The sequence below is a fragment of the Mercenaria mercenaria genome, chromosome 10, assembly GCF_021730395.1.
Source record: "Mercenaria mercenaria strain notata chromosome 10, MADL_Memer_1, whole genome shotgun sequence".
In the NCBI taxonomy this organism is placed as follows: domain Eukaryota; kingdom Metazoa; phylum Mollusca; class Bivalvia; order Venerida; family Veneridae; genus Mercenaria; species Mercenaria mercenaria.
The window spans coordinates 34,858,456-34,876,179 of NC_069370.1; the positions used below are offsets into that span (position 1 = coordinate 34,858,456).

The following is a 17,724-nucleotide window of genomic DNA, read 5'->3' on the forward strand; positions in this document are numbered from 1 at the left end:
CCTATCAACTTTCGCGACCCTAGGCTCAAGCATTCTCAAGTTATCGTCCGGAAACAGTTTAACTGTTCGGAGTCAATGTGACCTTGACCTCTGGTCTCAAAATCAATAGGGATCATCTGCTGGTCATGATCAACCTCCCTATCAACTTTCATGATGCTCTTGAGTTATCCTCTGGAAATCATTTAACTGTTCCGGGTCACTGTGATCTTGACCTTTGACCTACTGAACTCAAATTCAATAGGGGTCATCTGCTGATCATGGTCAACTTTCCTGTCAAGTTTTGTGATCCTAGGCCCAAGCGTTCTCAAGTTATCATCAAGAAACAGTTTAACTGTTTCGGGTCACTGTGACCTTGACCTTTGACCTACTGACCTCAAAATCATTAGGGGTCATCTGCTGGTCGTGATCAACCTCCCTATCAACTTCCATGATCCTAGGCCAAGGTATACTTGAGTTATCATCCGGAAATCATTTAACTGTTCCGGGTCACTGTGACCTTGACCTTTGACCTACTGACCTCAAAATCAATAGGGGTCATCTGCTGCTCATGACTAAACTCCCTATCAACTTTCATGATCCTAGGCCCAAGCGTTTTCAGTTATCATCTGGAAACTGTTTAACTGTTCCGGGTCACCGTGACCTTGACCTTTAAACAACTGATCTCAAAATCAATACCGGTCATCTGCTGGTTATGATCAACCTCCCTTTCAACTTTCATGATCCTAGGCCCAAGCCTTCTTGAGTTATCATCCGGAAACGGATTGGTCTACATACCAACCGACCGATCGACCGACATCTGCAAAACAATATACCCCTCCTTCTTCGAAGGGGGGCATAATAAAATAAGCAAGGAATACATGAACAAAATTTGCTTCTACAGTGGCTTGACCAAAAAGGGAGCATATAAAGGAATAAAGAAGAAAACATTTCAGACCAAGCGTCTACAACTAAAACATTGCTACTTTTAACAACAAGGTAGGCAAAATTATCAGAAATGGATATGTTAGAAGGATGCAATATAAGGTCATCACACTGTCAATATGACCAGCAAAAGCTGTTAAGCTGTTAAGCAAAACCCCTGGGAAAACTGATTTAGGGCGTAACAACAGTTAGTCAAACTCTTTTTTTTTTAAGGATCGTAAGAATAAATACTAAGTGAAGCGGGAGGCTGAGTTTTCAAATTTTGTTCTATATAAATGATACTAAGCATCTGCAAAAGCTTAAACTTGTCTAATAAATTATCTAATTAATTGTCTAATAAATCAAGCTGTCAGCTGTATGTAAGCAATACAGATGCACATCTTAATTTGTTTAAAATTGCAATGAGCCGCGCCATGAGAAAACCAATATAGTGTGTTTGTGACCAGCATGGATGCGGATGTGCAGGCTGGTCTGGATCCATGCTGGTCGCAAATGCACTATGTTGGTTTTCTCATGGTGCGGCTCCAATGTTCTTGTCATTTTTTAACAATAGACTTAGAAATCTAAGAAATCACATAAAATACCAGGTTTTTCAGACTGCAAGCCATCTTAAACAAATAAAGTGGAGTCTAAATGGCTCTTTTATTAATTGGCAAACATAATTTTTTAGAAACAGTTACCCTGACCTGATTCATTTGCAATCCTAAACACCTCAATAAAAACAACCTATAGCTTAGTTTTTTATTTAATATTCTCTAAATTATAACTTGAGACAGTGAACTAAACCAGTATTTCTCTTTATTTAATAAGAGCAACCTGACCTTGACCCCTACTGTCCCTTATGAAATCCCAGCTTCAGCACTAATACATCTTTGAGTTGAATCTCTTGATATTAACCTAAAACTGATTTTTCTATGTTAATGACCTTGACCCTTATTGACCACATATGCATTCCTTAGCTTGATCTTACTGTTTGGGCTATCTGCATTTATATTGGCCAAGTTTCATTTGTTTATCTGCATCCTAACTTACAATATCAGACAAACACTATTTAACATTTCAATTTTGTAGATAAAAGTGACCCCACTGTCTTTGCAATCCAAGCATTCTCGCATACCAGAGGTCTTCCATGGTTCCCCCGATGGATTTTGACGAACCTCTGATAGATGAGAAAGATGTTTTTATATAAGGCTAACTTGCATCACAGCCTTTTGTCCTAGCAGACATTGTTTCTTTAACATTTTTAGTAACAATCACATTCACCATGATCCCACTGTATATTCTATATGTTCTTACAGGCCTATTTTCACTTTAAATTTAAATTTAAACTCAAGTTTTGAGCCCACAGTGTCTTTTTCTATTTTTTGTGTCAATGCCCTTGACCCCAAGGACTCTAGAGCCAAATCCAACCTTGGCATTGGTATGACTTTATGCTGACTTCAGTTACTGAGCAGGAAATATTTTTCTATTTTTACTATCAGTTACCTTGACCTTGACCCCAGCTGCCCTATACACCACCACCCTAATTTTGGTCTCACCGCAAGCTGCCTATATGGCTTGTTTCATTTAAAATATCTCAATTCAAACTTGTTACTGAGAGAATGTGACGATGTGATACACTTGTCAGTGCCCTACCACGCATCTGTCCACCAACAAACATTCAACATTCTAAAAAGATTGTTTTCAATTCTGAATAAACTGGCAAAAAGTTCTACCAAAAAACATACAGGTTTTGTGTGTGTGTTTTTTTGTTTTTTTATATTATTATTATTATCATTTAATGGGTAGAACCACCAACCTTCTTAAGCCAGCTGGATGACTTCCTCACATGTCACATGAAATATTCTATGCCACAAGTGAGGCTCGAATCCACATCAGTGAGTGGCAAAGAGATCTGAAGCCAGCTACCTTAACCACTCGGCCACGGAGGCCTCCAGAACTATATACAAGTATGAGAAACTCTCTATGGTTTGATTTAAACAAACATCACCACTGTGAATCATACAGTCTACCAAATGCCCATTATCCATGATATAATTACGATAAAACACAGCAAACTATATGAGATCCATAAACTAAAATGACAGGATCTGAAGCATAAAATCATGCAGCAGAGAAACCACAACATGCACAAAATGTATACAAACCTCAGTCAGTGTAGAATCAGATTCTGTGGAGCACTGTGTAACAAAGCACAAGAATTTATTACTTTATGATTGCTTAATAACCAATAATGCTAGCAATAAAAAAAAGAGCTGCTTTGAGTCTGTTCAGTCTCCAGAATGCAGTGACCTTGACCTCTGACCTTAAAAGCATAAGGGATCATCTACTTACCGCAGATAACCCTTACCCTGCTAAATTTCTAGAATGAACTGGTCAATCATTCAATTTGGGCAGTACCACTTATAATTCGAAGGGGTGTTCACTGAAAATTTACTGAATGAATAGCGAACAGCGAAGACCATGATCAGCCTGCACAGATATGCAGGCTGATCTTGGTCTTCACAGGTCGCAAAGGCAGAATCACTTGCTGCCAGCAGGCTAAATGTTAACTGTACTACGAAGTTTAATGGTACAAGGCCCCAAGCATTCTGAAGCTATTTTAAAAATGGCTAGAGGTCTGTGAAGTCTGCCTAGCCTGAAGCATTCTCTATTTGAGCCACACCATGAGAAAACCAACATAGTGCATTTGCGACAAGCATAGATCCAGACCAGCCTGCGCATCCGCACAGTCTGGTCAGGATCCATGCTGTTCGCTAACAGTTTCACTAATTGCAATAGGCTTTGAAAGCAAACACTATGGATCCTGACCAGACTGCGCAGATGCGCAGGCTGGTCTGGATCCATGCTGGTCACAAATGCACTACATTGGTTCATTTATTGATTGGAAACAGTTTCCAGAAATGAGGTCACTGCAACCTTTCACTGCCTCACCCCAAAACAACAGAGGGCATCTACTCATCACAAGCATTCAAGCTATGAAGTAGGACCATTGCATACCGAGCTGAAGTGATTTTAATTTGTGACTGAAAACCAAATTGTCTACCAACAAACTGACCAACAATACACACCTCTTCTCCAAAAGAAGGGGGATAATATTTTTTTATTAGAAGGTCCACCTTAGTGTTCACTGAAAATTTACTGACTGAATAGCAAACAGTGCAGACAATCATCAGCCTGCAGATCTTTGTTTGCACTGGTCGCAAAGGCAAAATGACTTGTCCCCAGCAGACTAAAGGTTACTAAATATCATTTTCTGAAAGCTATACAAAGTATTTAAAATTTTCCAATGGGCCTAATATGTGTTGTTTTTTTTAATTCAGGAATAAATACAAAACACAATAGTTAACTGACAATCCTGAAAGCACAATAGTTAATTGACAATCTTCAGTGTAACACATCACTACTACTAAATTGTTGTATAAGTTTCCTTCTTTATTGCATGTAAGTTTTAAAGGTGGTCAATCACATTTAAACAACATTTAATGACATTTTTTACTTTTTGTATATTCTGGTAGAGAATTATTTAAGGAACAAAAAGACCGATTACATAGAGTTAGATTCCTATTTGAAATGTATATTTTATTATTTTTATAAAATTTTGTAATTACTCCCCTTTAATATGAAAGTATATAAAAAGCTGGGTATTTCTTTTTATTTCGATACAATGTCTAGTTTTACATTTGCATTTGATAGACATATCAAAGTTTTAAAGCTGTGTGTAGCTTCTGAATTCATTTATTTCCAATCTATCTTGGCTGCGCAACCAAGATAGGCAAAGGGAGGTAATAATAATTTTTCAAACTTGCGTTTCTAATGAATTCCATCTAAATATATAATTTTTAATGCAAATATTTTACAAATATATTACAATATGTCTAATATTTATACATTTCCTTAGGCAAGGTATGTTTATCAAATTGATACTTATGATAAAATAACTCTATCTTGGTTGGGCAACCAGGATAGGATAATGAAATTTTAAAAATACCTCCAGTGAAAATCTAATTTGTATTAAGTGTTAAGTGAACATAAATGAGTGTAAATGATCAGATGCTAAAGTTTCGAACAAATCCGTTACATGGCCAAAATCTGATTATCCACCTTTAAGTAATACTGAAATTACCGAGAATGTAATTATAACAAGAGGGCCAAGATGGCCCTAGGTCGCTCACCTAAGAAACACTCCATAACAGTGTAAAACATGTTTGACCTAGTGATTTCATGGAAACAAATATTCTGACCAATTTTCATTAAGACTGGACCAAAAAATTGGTCTCTTGCAATAAAACAAGTATTTTCTTAGATATGACCTAGTTTTTGACTCTAGATGACCCATGTTCAAACTCGACCTAGATTTTATCAAGGCAATCATTGTGACCAAAATTAATGAAGATCAACTGAAAAATACAGCCTCTATCACATACAGAAGTTTTTTCTTTGGTTTGACCAAGTGACCTAGTTTTTGACCTCAGATGACCCATATTCAAATTCAACCTAGATTACATTAAGGCAATCAACCTGACCAAATTTCATAAATATCAACTGAAAAAAACAGTCTCTATCGCATACACAAGATTTTTCTTTAATTTGACCTAGTGACCTAGTTTTTGACCTCAGATAACCCATATTCAAAACCGACCTAGTTTTCATCAAGGCAATCACTCTGACCAAATTTCATGAAGATCAATTGAAAAATACATCCTCTATTGCATACACAATGTTTTTCTTCGATTTGACCTAGTGACATAGTTTTGGACCCCAGATGACCCATTTTCGAAATCAGCCTAGATTTTATCAAGGTAATCATTCTGGCTAAATTTCATGAAGATCAGTTAAAAAATACAGCCTCTATTGCATACACAAGGTTTTTCTTGGATTTGACCTAGTGACCTAGTTTTTGACCTCAGATGACCCATTTTCAAACTTGGTCTAAATTTCATCAAGGCAATCATTCTGACCAAAATTCATGAAGATCAATTGAAAAATACAGCCTCTATCGCATACACAAGGTTTTTACGTGATATGACCTAGTGACCTAGTTTTTGACCCCAGATGACCCATTTTCGAACTTGGCCTAGATTTCATCAAAGTAATCATTCTGACCAAAATTCATGAAGATCAACTGAAAAATACCGCCTCTATCGCATACACAAGGTTTTTCTTTGATTTGACCTAGTGAACTAGTTTTTGACCCGAGATGACCCATTTTCGAACTCGGCCTAGATTTCATCAAGGCAATCATTCTGACCAAAATTCATGAAGATCAATTGAAAAATACAGCCTCTATCGCATACACAAGGTTTTTCTTTGATTTGACCTAGTGACCTAGTTTTTTGACCCGAGATGACCCATTTTCGAACTTGGCCTAGATTTCATCAAGGTTATCATTCTGACCAATATTCATGAAGAAGAATTGAAAAATACAGCCTCTATCGCATACACAAGGTTTTTCTTTGATTTGACCTAGTGACCTAGTTTTTTGACCCGAGATGACCCATTTTCGAACTCAGCCTAGATTTCATCAAGGCATCATTCTGACCAATATTCATGAAGAAGAATTGAAAAATACAGCCTCTATCGCATACACAAGGTTTTTCTTTGATTTGACCTAGTGACCTAGTTTTTGACCCCAGATGACCCATTTTCGAACTCGGCTTAGATTTCATCAAGGTTATCATTCTGACCAATATTCATGAAGATTAATTGAAAAATACCACCTCTATCGCATACACAAGGTTTTTCTTTGATTTGACCTAGTGACCTAGTTTTTGACCCGAGATGACCCATTTTCGAACTCGGCCTAGATTTCATCAAAGTTATCATTCTGACCAATATTCATGAAGATTAAATGAAAAATACAGCCTCTATAGCATACACAAGGTTTTTCTTTGATTTGACCTAGTGACCTAGTTTTTGACCCGAGATGACCCATTTTCGAACTCGGCCTAGATTTCATCAAGGTTATCATTCTGACCAATATTCATGAAGAAGAATTGAAAAATACAGCCTCTATCGCATACACAAGGTTTTTCTTTGATTTGACCTAGTGACCTAGTTTTTGACCCGAGATGACCCATTTTCGAACTCAGCTTAGATTTCATCAAGGTTATCATTCTGACCAATATTCATGAAGATTAATTGAAAAATACCACCTCTATCGCATACACAAGGTTTTTCTTTGATTTGACCTAGTGACCTAGTTTTTGACCCGAGATGACCCATTTTCGAACTCGGCCTAGATTTCATCAAAGTTATCATTCTGACCAATATTCATGAAGATTAAATGAAAAATACAGCCTCTATAGCATACACAAGGTTTTTCTTTGATTTGACCTAGTGACCTAGTTTTTGACCCGAGATGACCCATTTTCGAACTCGGCCTAGATTTCATCAAGGTTATCATTGTGACCATTATTCATGAAGATTAATTGAAAAATACAGCCTCTATCGCATACACAAGCTAAATGTTGACAGACGACGGACGACAGACGACAGACGCCAGACGACAGACGACGGACGACGGACGCCGGACATCGAGCGATCAGAAAAACTCACCTGAGCATTGCTCAGGTGAGCTAAAAATACCACCTCTATCGCATCCACAAGGTTTTTCTTTGATTTGACCTAGTGACCTAGTTTTTGACCCGAGATGACCCATTTTCGAACTCGGCCTAGATTTCATCAAGGTCATCATTCTGACCAATATTCATGAAGATTATTTGAAAAATACAGCCTCTATCGCATACACAAGCTAAATGTTGACAGACGACGGACGACAGACGACAGACGACGGACGCCGGACATCGAGCGATCAGAAAAACTCACCTGAGCATTGCTCAGGTGAGCTAAAAATTCAGTCTAATTTGATAGGCAATGACAAACCCCAACACAACACAACTTTTCTTTAAAAGCTAGTACAGAAGTATATAACAAGATATTTCTCGAAGTTAACTGTAATAATATAACTATCAAAACCTAGCAAAGTTATAATCTAAAAATACATAATTAACTGATGGAATTCATGCAAGAATTACAGTGAAGCAGAATTGTTTATAACAGTACAACAGTAAAAATCTCAAACTTATTTCACAGATCATAGTTTTACTGAAACAGAATTAAAGCTAGTGTTGATATGCAAGCAACATTCAGTGAAGAAACACAGAAACTGTTGGCATTTTTTTTAACCTTACTAATAACGTACTAAAGCTATATAAAGGCAGTGAGTTAGCCTAACCAAGCCCCTTTAAGTCTCTTCCATAACTAATCTATTTCTTTCTTCCGAGTGACAACTTTTGGCATTAAGTTTACAAACAAGTAAAGCAAAAAACTACAATACTTTCAATTATACTTTTGGATGCAATACCATTGGTCAAATCTTCAAGGTGACACTTTTTTAACTTGGGAGATTTGGCCTCCAAAGTACTGCATCCTACCTACTCACAAAAATGTTACAAAAACAAAAAGTTACTATATTCCAAGCAAAAGCTACTAATTGGCACTACTTTTTAGATTGTGGACCTTTTTTCAAATATAAATAAATTCAAATTACTGTTGATCCACATAATCGATAACAGTTTTTTTTTATTGTGAATTGCGGCTTTATTTTGGAAGATCCAGATATAAACTATAAATTGTTCTAATGCTCTTCAAGAGTGGCATTGGAATCTTTTTGGATCTTTAAACATCTTTGATACCGGTAATGTCAATTTTATGACCAAATATGTTTTTCCCATTGAACAAATCAGGCAAAATCATGATTTTGAATTTTTTTTAAAGAATTTATAAGAAAACACTACATGGAAATGTTGCTTTTATGCTAACTAATATATTCTGAAAGGATTAAAAAATCCAATCACAAATACAATTTTTTTTCCTAAGAAATTAATAGTGTCCAAAATGTTTGAAACACAGAATGGAAAATACCCCCATCAAAATTATTTTTTTCTTTTTGACGATATAATTCAAAACTAATCAAGATATTTAAAAAGTTCCTATTTCTATTATTGGAGTTCTCTTAAAGGCTTTATAATATCGATGGTATTGTCTCATACTTAAAGGAAAATCAATGAGAAACCTTGTTACGAAAAAGGTGGATCAAACAACAAATGAAAAATCTGATATCAACAGAATAGCATCTGATTTTTGGTGACATTTTATAAATCAGACATTTGTCATTAAACAGACTACTATGGTATTAAAACAACAAACAGCTGCCAAAGTCATAAGTGACAAGGAAAGTGAATTAAAGCAAAGACATTTCAAAGTCTTTCTAGTTTCACATGGCTACCATTTCTTTCTATAACTAACACACTCTAATACCATAACTTTTTTAAAAGACAGATTAAAACACAAGATATGAGCCGCACCATGAGAAAACCAACACAGTGCATTTGCGACCAGCTTAGATCCAGACCAGCCTGCACATCTGCGCAGTCTGGTCAGGATCCATGCTGTTTGCTTTCAAAGCCTATTGCAATTAGAGAAACTGTTAGTGAACAGCATAGATCCTGACCAGACTGTGTGGATGCGCAGGCTGGTCTGGATCCATGCTGGGCACAAATGCACTATGTTGGTTTTCTCATATGTTGATTTATCCCTTTTTCTCCTTTTAACTGCTGGTGTATTCTTCCTTAACTTATGCAAGCTGTAACAGTTTGGCACCTATGAAACTAGAACATTTATTCATGCATCAACAATACAATACAAACCGATGCTTGTGACTGACTCTCCGGTGTCGAAACAGCACTTGAATTTTGTGAGCTACTCTCCTGTACAAATGCATTTTATTTCAAATAAAAAAAACTGCATTGTCTTTTCTGATGAAAGAAAAAAAACTGTAGTTTTGGTCTCCATTCAAGATGACAAGCCCAAAAAAAAGCTTAATTTTTAATTTGAACATAATTATCATGAAAAGGGCACTATACAAATCTGGCATAATATATAATATTGTCATTCTTGGCAGGCTTAGTCTAAATTCCATTGATCATGTTTGAATTTTTTTTTCAAATGATCAAATACAGCTTTTCTAACTGAATTAACAATTCATCATTTTACAATATTCCCTCCACTTAAAGACGCATAAACTCAAATTGCGAGAACAGTAAGATCTGCCATTTGAATGGTGACCAATGATACATACTTCTGAAAGAAGGAATAGATAATACTATAAGAATCTTTCATTGGTTGAAGGTGCAGATGGCAATATCTCACTCAAGCCTAACTATTTATGCGGTAACGAGGCTCTGCTGAGTTATCACAAAACATGTACCCGAGAGTCAAATATTTTCCATCTGCACCTTCAATTAGTGATAGAATCTTTTTCTTGCAATCTGTATTCTTTAATTAACAGAAGAAATAAAATGAAATGAATGCTTTTCTTTTAAGTACTATTTTATTATAGTAGTATATGAATTTATGCATTCTTTCACAAATTACAGCACATAAGTCATCTTACACACCAGGGTGTAAGACAAGTTTTTCCAGCACTGGCAAAAGCTCGGTTAACTCTTGTCTGGCATGCAAAAATAGCTGCTATCAAGTCTTAATGTGCAAAAACTATTACACTTTTGATTTTTCTACAATTATTTTTCTATAATATTACTTATTTTACATTCATAAGTATTTCCCCCTTTGTAAATTCTAATTTTAGCAAAAAATGTAGTTCCTATACTCACAGAGGAATTGTCTTGGTCATCTTTCATGAAATCATCAGCAGGTATATAGGAAGCGTTTCCGTTAGAAACGGCAAGAAGCTGCGTGTTTTCGCTGGCATCTATCTGTATGCAGTCACCAACTTCACTTTCTGTGTTTATACTACTCTTTGAAGACCTGAAACACAAAGCTAAGACTGCTCATGCTAAAACATGTATTAAGCGTCTGTCTTAAATGACTGTTTTTTAATTGTTCCCAATTATTTTTGTTCCATATTACGTTTAAGTGATTTTTGTCTAACAAAACCATTAACTGGCAAATTGCAGCTGAAATTAACTAATATATCCTCTCCAATATAGGTAGAAAGTTACTGATTATTTCAACAGATTTGCCTAGTTTTGATTTTTTTTTAAAGACCAGACACACTAGAGCTATCACTGAAGGTAATGAATGTACCCCCGCATACACTGAAACAGTACTTGCAAGATTGCATAATTATGTGGACTGTATGTATATAGTATAGTAACAAAAAACAAAGTCCCATAACTCTGCAGAATATTTTTCTGAATGAACCTAACATGCACTAAGCACAACTAGGGTTACTACTGATCATTTGTGTTAAGTTTGATTAAATTATGTGCATGGGTTCAGGAGATTAGGCATGCACAAGATTGCATATGCAGACTCTATGTATATAGTGTAGTAACAAAAAACAAAGTCCCATAACTCTGCAATTTTTTTCTGAAAGAACCTAGCATGCACCATGCACAACTACTGTTGTTACTGATTACTTGTGTGAAGTTTCATTAAATTGTGTCAAGAGGATAAGGAGAGTTGGTGAGCACAAGATTGTGTCTACAGACAAGACAGACAGACAGACAGAGACAACCTGAAAACAGTATACTCCCCAAACAACAAAGTTGTCAGAGTGTCGGGAAGATAGCAGTTACTTGCAGAGAACAGGTTTATACTGGTAGAGAATCCAGAAACACCGATTAGGTTAACTGCCTGCTGTTAAATAACTGAAATAGTCCTACTGTTGAAAATGGCGTTAAACCCAAAACAAACAAATCTTAAACAGAATATAATACCACACCTGTTAGAATTATTGAATGTCTCGTTGGCTAGAAACTTGTCTAAGTTGCCTGACTTGACAGAGTTCATTAACATGTTGACATTATCTTCTCCACTGTCACCAGCAGTCAATTCCATCACTGAAAGAGAGCAATTTATATAGCACCTATATCTAAAACATTCTTTGCTGCATGTTCTACAGTTCTATTGGTTTTAAAACAAAATTAAACAGAGTAACAGATGTAATGATGATAAAAGTTATAAAATTAGCAATAAGGACAAGAAGATTGTTAGTCTGAAATACTTATCAGTTTTAAACAGTCCACATTTCAATGTGGTTGTCATAGTCACAGCCCTGATTACACCGATTGCACCTCTCTATGTAGTTAAATAGAGAACATACATGTATTCAGCTATTAAATCAGACCATGAGTTTCATTTCTGAAGACACTGAATATACAAAGATTGTCACTTTGAACTTAGTACTTATCTTTAGTTAAAAGCCAAGTTACACTGTAATATATGTTTAGTAATACAGTTCAAGTTCCAAAAGGACTTAAACAGAAGAAAAACAGCTGTCCAAATAGATGTTATGCATATATACATAATTATATGGCTAGAAAATTTCTTATTTCACTATTGCACAATGTCGTGATCTTAAGTTAGAGCCATAAAGGGAGATAACAGAAACAATGGATTCAAAAAAAAACTTTCTACTATGGTAATCAATACTTGAACATTTCACAATTATCACAGAGAACAAATTTCGGAAATGGAATTTAACAAGAAAATAATATATTTTATGTTCATAACAAAAAATCTGGCAACCATATAAACAGGGGGCAATATGAGGCTTTAAAACAGAACTGAAGTAAATAAAGAAGACAGAAAAATCTGTGGTAAGCAGTTTGGACCACAATGCTAGCAACCCAGGTTCAATTCCTCATTGTTACTGATATCCTAAATAGTGTTCAATGCTAGGCAATTACTATAAAGTGGTATTGTTTATTGCATTATAGGCCTAAACCGAATGCTTCTAAAGTAAATATGACACGTGACCTGCAGATCTTTTCCAGGTAAGGACTTTCATTCACTACCCACATTAAATAAGAAATCTTTACTTTTACTTTTTAACCAACAAACCATACTCAGAAAGAATTTATGTATGGTGGGCATTCTAGTCCATAAACAATCAGCTGAATTATTGTATGGTGTGCAAACTAGGCCATAAGAACCTAAAACTTACCACAACCAGCAGAATTCTTGTATGGTTGGCATTCAAGGCCATAAGAACCTAAAACTTGCCATAATCAGCAGAATTATTGTTTGGTGGGCATTCTAGGCCATAAAAATCTAAAACTTATCATAATCAGCAGAATCATTGTATTGTGGGCATTCTGGGCCATAAGTACCTAAAGTACCATAATCAGCTGGATTATTGTATGGTGGGCATTCATGGCCATAAGAATCAAAAATTTACCACAATTAGCTGAATTATTTTATGGTGGGCATTCTTGGCCATAAGAACCAAAAATTTACCACAATTAGCTGGATTATTGTATGGTGGGCATTCTTGGCCATAAGAACCAAAAATTTACCACAATTAGCTGGATTATTGTATGGTGGGCATTCTTGGCCATAAGAACCTAGCACCTATGAAAATCACTTGGATAATTGTATGGCGGGCATTCTGTGCCATAAATATCTAAAACTTACCATAATCAGCAGGATTATTGTATGGTGGACATTCTAGGCCCATTGACTTCAAGTAAGGCAACAGATGTTTCACACCACCTTTATATACAACCTCCCCATCTGCTAACATGTACAGCTGAAATAAACTTTATCTGCTTAATTCACATATTTCATTAAAAATTGTTTTCATTGATTACTCTTTACATTGCTCAATGAAATTATAGATGAAATACATCATTCTAGATGATAATATCCTATACTCTGGTCAGTTAACAAGCACAGCTTAAACTATTTTATCCACCTTTTACATATGTATGAAATGGTCAGGGTGTTGAAGGGTCCACATATTTTTTTTCACAAGCTGATAGGACTGTCTCCTAAACATAGTTTTCAATTACTGTATAATCTTTTAATTCCCATGAGGTCAAACTTTCTGCTTTCAACCCAATGACACTATTTAATAAAGACATGAATTTACTGCCTTCAAATGCCTAATATTTAATGAACTAGAAATGTGTCCATGGGACACAGATGCCCCCGCTACATGACATTAAAATGACAATTTTTTCCAAGGTCAGGGGCCATAACTCCTACAATACTGAATGAATCCGGACACGATAACCCCAGGTGCACAACTGCACATGCTGACCAACATTCCTGTAAACTTTGGTGACTCTAGGTCAAACACTTTTGGAGCTACGCGCAACACAACATTAAAATGACCAATTTTTAACTAAGTCAGGGGCCATAACTCCTACACTACTGAATGAATCCAGACGCGAAACCCCAGGTGCACAATTGCACATGCTGACCAACATTCCTGCAAACTTTGGTGACTCTAGGTCAAATACTTTTGGAGCTACGCACAACACAACATTAAAATGACCAATTTTTAACTAAGTCAGGGGCTATAACTCCTACAAGACTGAATGAATCCGGATGCAAAACCCCAGGTGCACAACTGCACATGCTAACCAACATTCCTGTAAACTTTGGTGACTCTAGGTCAAATACTTTTGGAGCTACGCGCGACACAACATTAAAATGACCAATTTTTTACTAAGTCAGGGGCCATTACTCCTACATGACTTGATGAATCCGGACGCGAAACCCCAGGTGCACAACTACACATGCTGACCAACATTCCTGTAAAGTTTTGTGATTCTATGTCATATACTTTTGGAGCTAGGCGCGACACAACATTAAAATGACCAATTTTTACAAAGTCAGGGGCCATAATTTCTACATGACTGAATGAATCCGGACGCAAAACCCCAGGTGCACAACTACACATGCTGACCAACATTCATGTAAAGTTTTGTGACTCTATGTCAAATACTTTTGGAGCTAGGCGCGACACAACATTCTTGGAAGGACGGACAGATGGACGGGCGGACAGATGGAAGGACGGACGGACAAGAGCAAATCTATATGCCCCCCCCCCCCGAAAGTGGGGGCATAGTAAAAATGTTAGTGGCTTGTTACTTTGTGCATTCACCTAACCATGAACGCATCAAATATTACCCCACCCACCAATAAATATTAATGAATTCACAGTAAGTGTTTATCTGGGCTATAAATAAATGCTGCAATAAACTGAAAAATGATGATCAATACAATATCTAACACGGTTAATATATGTAACATGTGCATGGGAAATTATTGGCTGTTTTCCTTTGTCTGAAACAGATGCTTCCCACACTTTAAACTTACATGAAGAAAACTTCTTTTACTTCATTGTTTAATCTTTTCAATGGTTTTAACATTACTTTTACAACATCAAGCACTCTGTTACAATGTGTATTTCAAAAATACAAATACAGTCTTTGCAACTTAAATATTCTCATTTTATTTTGATATGAACTGGGCATACATTTTTAATGTTGTCGTGCTCTGAATAAAAAATACAAAGGACAGAATTGGACTCAATTTGTGACCTTGACTTTGACTTACTGACTAAGTTAATGTGCTCTTAACATAGTCTCACTGCCACCTACCTATATGCCAAGTTTAAAGTCAATTAGGCCAAAATTAAAAATATGTTTGTTTGCTTTCTCCCTGCCTACCCTCTTAAAATGCTGCGCCCCAAAATTTTTATTGGATAATGCTGGTCAAATTTTTTTTTAAGTTGCGATATGACAAGTGCCGCATACATTTCAAGTAAGCAAAAAATATTTATAAATAAAAACGTTTGAATTGTATTATTTAATTTTATCCTTTTGTACAACATATACAGTTTGTCTTATTTTTACAGAATATTCTGTAAGAAACGATCATATATCTAATGGTAAATGTAAATCTCCCCACCAAAAAAAAAAAAAGAATTGCCTACCTACCTACCCAACTTTATAAAGTAGGGTCGGGAGACAGCAAACAAAGGCTTTTTTAAATGTGGCCTTATCTTGAATGGTTATCAAGTTACGACCTGGACACAAAATATGACAGACAAATTTGACCTTACTGTGACCTTGACCTACAGACCTGGTTCTTGCACTCTGCAAATTGACTAACTGACACCTATCTATATGCCAAGACTGAAGTCAATAGTGAGTTCAAAGTTAAACCTTGAATCATTATTAAGTTAGTTATGCTTCAGACACAAAATTTGGCCTGTCAGCTCCATTGGTACCTTGACCTTTGACCTACCAATCTGAGTCATGTGTGCTGGACATCATCCCATCACTATCTACCTATATGCCATGTTTACAGTCAATACCTTGAACGGTTATGGAGTTGTGCTCCAGGCACAAAATATGACCGAAAGATGGATGCATGCATGCATCATCACATATCACATCCGTTTTTACAAAATGAGCTTTAATATAAAAGATACAGAGTAGATTTAATTTTGACAGACAGGCATACAAAACAACTGTATGAAAAACAATATGTCTCCCAGCAATTTGTAAAAATATTAACAATTATCACAGTCAAATATGAGAATATTAAATTATTATTTTTGTACTTTGGGCTTACATCACAATCACACAATTATTGGTCATACAGCAACTTTCAAGAAAAAGACCAGGCACTATTTCAGGAATTGGTGGGCACCTGGGTTGAACCATCGAATTTCTATAAGCCAGCCAGATACCTTCCTCATGTGAAAGAATTCTACACCCAAAGCCGGGTTCAAACCCACAGCTGTGAGGAATAAGTGATTCAATGTCAGAGATCTTAACCACTGAGCCATGCACAACCCCAAAATATAAATGAAAAAGATAAGTTTAACATGTTCACAGAAGGCTGTTTGATAACTTACATGGTCAAACATCATGAAGAGCTTAGCACTGGGTTGATGTATCGTACATATAATAGCCCTGCCTCCTGCTGCCAAATTCTTCAGCAGTGATATACACTGGAAACATGCTGAACTGTCTAATCCACTAAAAGACAAAAATATGTAAATTTCAATTAATTGTTGTTGAACACTTAAGGACATCACACACTGAGAATTCATTTGTACAACTTCTCCTCCCCCCAAAAAAATAATTATCAATATTTACAGTTACATCAAACTTTCACAAAAGATCATTAAATTATCACAAAAACTTATTTTCTGACATTGGTAATACGGCAACTTTCCAGCTTTGATCCCAAGTGCCTCTCCGAGCATTATTTCATCACGAGTGGGCACCTGGGTAGAACCACTGACCTTCCGTAAGCCAGCTGGATGGCTTTCACACTTGAGGAATCCTCGAACCCACTTGGTGAGGGACTAGTGATTCGAGGTCAGTGACCTTAATCACTCGGCCAGGTAGGCCCCAAACTTCTGTGAAATCATTAATATTCATGGGGGACTAATTTCTGTATATTTTGTGTCCAGTCAAACCACAAAATTTTATCTCTACAAACAAATAAAATTCCCATTCCTTAATTTATGTTCAAAAAGTGATATCCACAAATTCACATCCCCACAAAATAGCTGTTTTGGTAAAACCCAAAAAATTTGGTGCCAGCAAAATCAAATGATTTCACAGTTATGATAATTAATTGGAATGATATGGTAATTGAAGGATATTCTAAATAAGTTTACTAATAGTACTTCATAATGCCTATTACCTGGTTGGTTCATCAAAGAACATGATTGGTGGATTATTCACCATCTCCAGTGCTATAGACAGCCGCTTCCTCTGACCACCTGACAGATTACTTGCTCTTGTCTTCTTGTGTTCAGACAGACCCAGAGTCTCCAATATATCATGCACCTAGAAAATGAAAATGTTACTGACAATAATTATTATTATTATTGATATTCGTAGTAGTAGTAGCAGTATTGCCCTAATCTTTCTAACATTGACTTACTAAAGTAAGCTCTCAACATTACAACTATGACAGACAATATAGCTCTTTCTGTTAGCCCTCTGTATGACAACTGTT

At 36.0% G+C, this 17,724-nt stretch overlaps 1 protein-coding gene across 4 annotated transcripts in view; it reads right to left on the reverse strand.

Annotated features, from left to right (window-relative positions):
* Positions 1-17,724, reverse strand: part of LOC123559406 (ATP-binding cassette sub-family G member 1-like) — a 52,414-nt gene that overhangs the window by 18,677 nt on the left and 16,013 nt on the right. Inside the window, exons 4-10 of one of the 4 annotated variants that reach the window (XM_045351179.2) lie at positions 17,407-17,552; positions 16,607-16,730; positions 13,366-13,480; positions 11,672-11,789; positions 10,599-10,752; positions 9,633-9,692; positions 3,069-3,101 (exon numbers count right to left, since the gene is read on the reverse strand). In XM_045351179.2, coding sequence (XP_045207114.1) covers positions 3,069-3,101; positions 9,633-9,692; positions 10,599-10,752; positions 11,672-11,789; positions 13,366-13,480; positions 16,607-16,730; positions 17,407-17,552 — 750 coding nt within the window. The remainder of the gene's footprint in view (positions 1-3,068; positions 3,102-9,632; positions 9,693-10,598; positions 10,753-11,671; positions 11,790-13,365; positions 13,481-16,606; positions 16,731-17,406; positions 17,553-17,724) is intronic. The other 3 variants (XM_045351180.2, XM_045351181.2, XM_045351182.2) reach the window with 3 other exon arrangements.